This window comes from Girardinichthys multiradiatus, chromosome 2 (genome assembly GCF_021462225.1).
Source record: "Girardinichthys multiradiatus isolate DD_20200921_A chromosome 2, DD_fGirMul_XY1, whole genome shotgun sequence".
Taxonomy (NCBI): domain Eukaryota; kingdom Metazoa; phylum Chordata; class Actinopteri; order Cyprinodontiformes; family Goodeidae; genus Girardinichthys; species Girardinichthys multiradiatus.
Genome location: NC_061795.1, coordinates 4,507,408 through 4,513,536, shown reverse-complemented (window position 1 = coordinate 4,513,536; position 6,129 = coordinate 4,507,408). Strand labels below are relative to the sequence as shown.

Here is a 6,129-nt window from a genome sequence, read left to right as displayed (position 1 = left end):
ACATAAAGGAAAACGTTTCTTTCTTTGTTTTCTTTTTCTTTCTAACTCTTACTACATAAATATTCCATTTCCAGACCTGAATACGAGTAGATAAGTATGACAAATTTATGTGACAAATCATCTTATATTCTTGTTAGATCCATCGTCACACATCAGCAGACACATGACTCCAAGTCAAAGTAACCAAAGCTTTCATTTGCTCACGAGCACAGCAGAACCGTTTCAGAGCGGGAGAAAAGATTACAAAATACCCGAGCCACACTCTTTTTGAATGTGACACTATGCTTCTCTGGTGACATGTGGCTGTTGTTCACAGGATCCCTTATACATCTGCAGTCAGTCGAGAGTTATAATCCTATCGGGTATCGTTGCAAAGGGCCAAGGGACAGAAGAAACTACACTGTTTTACCTCTGTTATCAGAATGCATCTTACTACAGAAGAGAAAATAGAGCTTGGATCCGATTCTGCATTTGGAGTAAGTAAAATGTCGTCTGAGTTCTCTTTAAAAGTGTCAGTAGTACTTTGTGACTGGAAGATTTAAGTTCATTTAATATAATAAAATTGTTTATGATCAGGATTTATTTTTGCTTTTTTTTTATATAATGGACACAAGTAAAATAAGTACAGTGCAGGGTAAAGGCTGAATGAAAGCCACAGTGGAATGCAGTGACTAAAGCGTGCATGTGTTTCACCAAGCATGAGAACATTTCAGTGGAATTGATTTTAATGGTTTCAAAACATATCTGCAAAGAGTGTTCTTGAATCTAGATGTTAGATTTGAAGCAGCTTTACTGTATAAGTAAAAATGCTAAGACTTGGATCCCAAAACAGACAAGCTGGACATGCTGAGCAGTGTGTGTTTTGCGGGTATTATTTTTGTCATAGTAACGTAAATCTGTTTACACACTCAGATTATGAAAGGTTCTCCTCCTTATGAGAACTAATACTTGTTGGGTTATGCTTTAGGGTTAAATGTAGGACAAAATATGGAGTACTTATGACTAAGCTTAAAGCCACTATGAAGAAAATGATTTTCAGTCAGTATCATGTCCTCTATAGTGACACGAATCCCGCTGTGAGTGTGGGAATGGTACAAAACAGACTCCATGGTGTGCAAGTGTTCACAGCTGAGTCAGTGGGTGATATTTTTTCATTTTTGTCTTCCCCTACTAACCATCTCAGGACCTTGGAAGACTGGGAACGTAAACGCTAGAACACAGATGTGTGAGCATTTCAGGCAGTCAATGTATGTACACAGCAGCATAACATTAAACTCACTTTAATTCATTCAGATACTGAGTTAGCAGAAGGATTATAATCATACATCCATCTCACAAGACAAAATGAGCCAATATTGGGTTGGTTAGAACAAAACGTTTTAGCAATATTTTAGTAAGAACTAATAGTCCACTTTTTTATGAGCGGGGCCTCACGATCCTTCCACGATCCCAGACGTGTACACAAGGCACCAGAGAATGCACATTTTTCATGACCTTAGATGGTGGGCTGCACGGTGGTGCAGTTGGTTGCACTGTTGCCTTACAGCAAGAAGGTCCTGGGTTTGACACCCGTCCAGGGGTCTTTCTGTGTGGAATTTGCATGTTCTCCCTGTGCATGTGTGGGTCCTTACTGGGTGCTCCGCTTCCTCCCATAGTCCAAAACATGACTGTTAGGTAAACTGGTCTCTCTAAATTGCCCTTAGGTGTAAATGAGTGTCTGCATGGTTGTTTGTCCTGTATGTCTCTGTGTTGCCCTGCTATGGAATGGTGACCTGTCCAGGGTGTACCATCAGTCTTGCCCATAGACCGATGGAGATAGGCATCAGCTACCAAGACCTACTATGGAATAAGTGGAATAGAAGATGAAAGAATGAATGCATGATCTTAGATGGTCTCAAGTCAGTCTTATAAGCCAATGATGTAGCTTACTAGCTTAGATGAATTTGGTTTTAGAGACCGCCGCAGCTGAAAAGCTCAAGAAGTTAGCCTGTAGAGTTACTAAGATCGTAGTTTTCACTATTAAAGCATTTCATTGACATTGACAAACGAAGCCATAATATTTGTCGAGACCCACCAATATGTGAAGATATAGCTTTACCAAGCAAACCTATCATCTATAACTAGCTACAAGTAGTAAGTAAAATAAGTACATATTTGTATTATTTGTTTTATTGATTTTATAGAGTACTTGGACAATGTTTTATCTTCAGTGGGAGAAAGTGGCTGTAAGTGTGAATGTTATGTGATTTTTAACAATTTTACATTTAAGGAGCAGCCAGTGTCTGTACCAGTGACAAACTTCCATTGGACAATAAACATAATCGAATCTAAAAATCTAATAATGATGAGCGCAGTGGATGTATTTTTATCTTATTTTACCAACTACCAACGCACTTTATCCCAACAGACAACTCCGCATGCTGTGATCTGGGGCCTGTTTCATTAGGCAGCTGAGCTGGGTGGACATGAGGTGTCTAGATGCTCTAGCTCGTTGCACACCTACACATAGGGATCGCTACCACATTCATAAAGTCAACATTACAACACAAGAAATCTGTTTAAATAAACAAATGAAAATTATGCTCTTACTAAAAAGCTGTCAACACACACACAGCCTTGTTCTGAAAGCTCCCAGAGTTTTGCTAATAACTGGTGTTTTTAATCTTCCTACCAACCTAGTTTTTTTTCTTGGGAAAAAAGAATAAATGCCTAATAAACATTGTTATATGTTCCTACACACAATCCCAGTATGGAATTTAATCTTTCACCTTTCATCTTTCTGATTTTCACAGTTTTACATCTGCTTTAATGCAGTACTCACTTTTAATACTCACTGACTTAAATACAATGTATTGAAGTAGATAAAAGAACAACAAACATGGGAGGACGTGAGGTCTTGGAAATACAGTGAAGTAATTCTCTTCAGAGGGTCCAGGCTTCTGTTTCCCAGTGCTGACTGCACTGTCTCTTTGCCCAATTTCCATCTGGTTCGCCTGGCTGTGTAAACCTTTTCCAGGCTCTCTCCATCTGTCTTCCTGCACTAGGAGCTTGTTGTTTGCTCCATGCTCTGCTCTCGTGACAAGCACAACAATTATACTTTTAACTTTGCATTTCTGATGTTTGTTTATGTTTATTTTGTTGTATTTCAAGTATTTAAAGGATCATTTAAATGTCCCCTAAAGGGGAAAGTGACTTGACATAGAGAACAAATAGTTAAAGGGAGAAGTAATGCCGAGGATATGCTCTGATTCCACTTTCCAATCCACAATCCCTTCATACATATTGTCATTCCTAATTACGTGTCTTTTTTTATATCACCGTTGCTTCTCCCCTTTTAGTCAGTCTGGTGCTTTTACCTATGGTCATTTATTACCAAAAACCATCTAAAAATATTGTGAGAAATATCAATAGTTTGCATAAAACTGCATTACTAATACCAACAGGGCAACTACACACATTTTTACTTCAAACTAAGTCTCAAACACACTGTAAATACAACCCGTTCTGAAGTTTTAAAGCACTCTTATAATGAGGTTAACAGTCTCTTACTGGACATTGCTTTGTGACACAGACTTCACTTTGACTAAACGTCTTGTGGCATTTTAATTTTACGAGCTCTTCTGGCACAAGACCTTGTTACACTTCTAGTTTATAGCAATATGTAATAAATTGTGCACTTCCTGAATTTGACATATAAAGTTTTTATAATTCATGTTCAAACCATTTCACAGAAAGATTTTTTTAAAAACCTCGAAGCCATTCTTTTAAATGTGTTTTGCATATTTTGTCAGTGAGATGGATTTTGAAACAAGAACTACTTAGTTTTTCAGTTTTAGTTCATTTTCTCATCTTTGTAGAGATGAAAGCAATCAGCAAAATATAGGCATGTGAAGCCCATTATACCTGTCAGGCTATTATTCAATTTCAACCAAATCAAAGAGAAAAGGGAAGCACGGGTCCCAAAATAAAACTGAATGGTAACTAAAGGGAAGGTATTATTATCTAAAACAGATGATTTCATCTAAAAGGTACTGTATTTTTCATCAATGAAAGACAGGCTCTGTTTTTATTATGTGAAAATGCACTTTAGAAATGTTTTTCTGTTATTTGCACAATATAGTCTTTGTTTGCCTGTCAAGGAAAGTCAGATTGTCCTATTCATTTTAAGGTTTCAGGTATCAAGAGAGGATTAGTTTAAAGTCTCAAAGCAAAGGTCAGATTCACAAAAACTTGCTTCCACTGGGCTACCTGTTGGCTGCTAAACATTAGCCCAGTGTTGTAATGATAAACTTTAGGTGTTGGTAAGTACAAAAATAACTAACACTTTGGCTTGTCTAAAGCAAGATTTGAATTTATGCCATAAAATATTTTGGAGAAAACCTAAAATCATACAAATCAACTGTGTCTTTTAAAGTAGGGCAAGAGCAAATGTGAATCAGCAACAGTGATGGAGTAGATTGATTCAGGTTCAGGGAGTTTGTTTTAGCATGAGAAAACAGTGTGCTGCCTTTAACATCTACTGCAAATTTGCTGATCATCTGAAGTGCGTCATCACTAAAGCTCAGCAAACTAGAAGCTTCATTAGTCATGTGCCCACAATATCACTTGTCTACATCTTGGGTAGCAGTACCGGTAAATCTGTGACCAGCAGAGTGACTATTCTTCTCAGCCATATCGTTTCAGTTAATATTTTCATGGTTGCAAGGTCCAAAAGGTGCATAGCTCAGCACGTTTACAGAAAAATCCCACCAGCCAGATTTAACGGTGATTAACCACATAATCTGGTCCCATCCATCCATCTATCCTGGGTCCGCTCCTATTTTGTCTAAGGCCAGGTTAACAATTCTTTTAAACTCTGCAAATCCAAGGCATCAATACATATCACAAATTTAACTAGCCTTCATACTAAATACATACTGCTTGAAAAAAATGACTATTAGTGACATAAAAATAAAATAGTCGTTTTCAAGTTCTCTGTCTTGGCCAGTCAGTTAAAGCCCCACACATTCCAGAATTATTAAATGACAAGAATGTAAATTTTTTTTTTAATAATTACTTATTAATATTATTGTTGTTGTTGCGTTTCCATTTTTTTTTTACTGCATGTGTCATTTTATTTCAGTCAGAATGATACTCAGCTTTATTCCTCTTAAAATCATAATTATTATAAATATTACTATTTAAATCTAGTTGTTTTTCACTTATCCCTGTATTCTTTTGTTCATCATAATAAAAAAGTTATCTATTTCGAAGCAAGAATTTTATAAATTAAAGACCTATAAGTTCTCGCTACATAAAATAGTTTAAAAGTGTAAGTACATTTTATTTATATAGCCCTTTTCACAGATAGAAATGCAGTCAAAGAACAGATAGCCAGTAGATGGAAGCAAATGCATGCACATGGTTGCTCCAGAGCCATTTTGTTTTGAGTTCACCACCTACTGAGAAGCCGCAACTTTAAAGTACATCAAAAACAGAGAGGGAAATGTGGAACACATGGCTTTCCATCTGTCTGTCTCAGTCATGTAAATCTTGTGTGTGACTTAAGTAATGACGATATATAATTAAGGGTGCTCTTTTTGACAGTCTGACTCCCCCTGCTGATGCTGGATTTAATATGTGTTATAAAACACCATTACCAAATCCCATAAAGCTCAGGGGAGCTGAATTTGTAACATTAGCATCATTTTACTTCTAATTCTGAGTCACAAAAGACTTGTTAAAACTTGCTCGCAGGATGCCATAAATTCTTGTTTCTCAAAACCCAGTGTTTTGTTATGACTAGTATTGTTTAATTTACCATATAATGAGCTTTTCCAGACTTCAGGTGGCTCTTGTTAGAGTGACATGAAATTTGTTATAACTTCTCAATGTGGATGCTCAGTAATTTTCCACAGTTTGCTACAAAATACATTAACTTTGCTGTGTGTAGGAATCTGTTTGCTTCAATGTCAGCCCTTCATAGGCTTTTATAGGCATAGATATCTAGGGATTCAGCCCAGGATGTTTCTGACCAACCCTGGATCTTAAGACATGGTTTAAACAAAGAAATATGAAGACGTATGTTCAAATCAGGAGCAGATTTTGCCTTGTATTTCCTAAAAGTGACATCTGATTCCCCTGGCACTA

The 6,129-nt window shown here is 36.8% G+C and overlaps 1 protein-coding gene across 2 annotated transcripts in view; it reads left to right on the top strand.

Moving 5' to 3' along the window:
* Nucleotides 1–224: 224 nt before the first annotated feature.
* si:dkey-106n21.1 (solute carrier family 23 member 2) overlaps nt 225–6,129 on the top strand; it is a 103,054-nt gene continuing 97,149 nt past the window's right edge. For both annotated transcript variants that reach the window (XM_047349212.1, XM_047349205.1), the window contains exon 1: nt 225–476. In XM_047349212.1, coding sequence (XP_047205168.1) covers nt 423–476 — 54 coding nt within the window. In that variant the 5' untranslated portion in view covers nt 225–422. The remainder of the gene's footprint in view (nt 477–6,129) is intronic.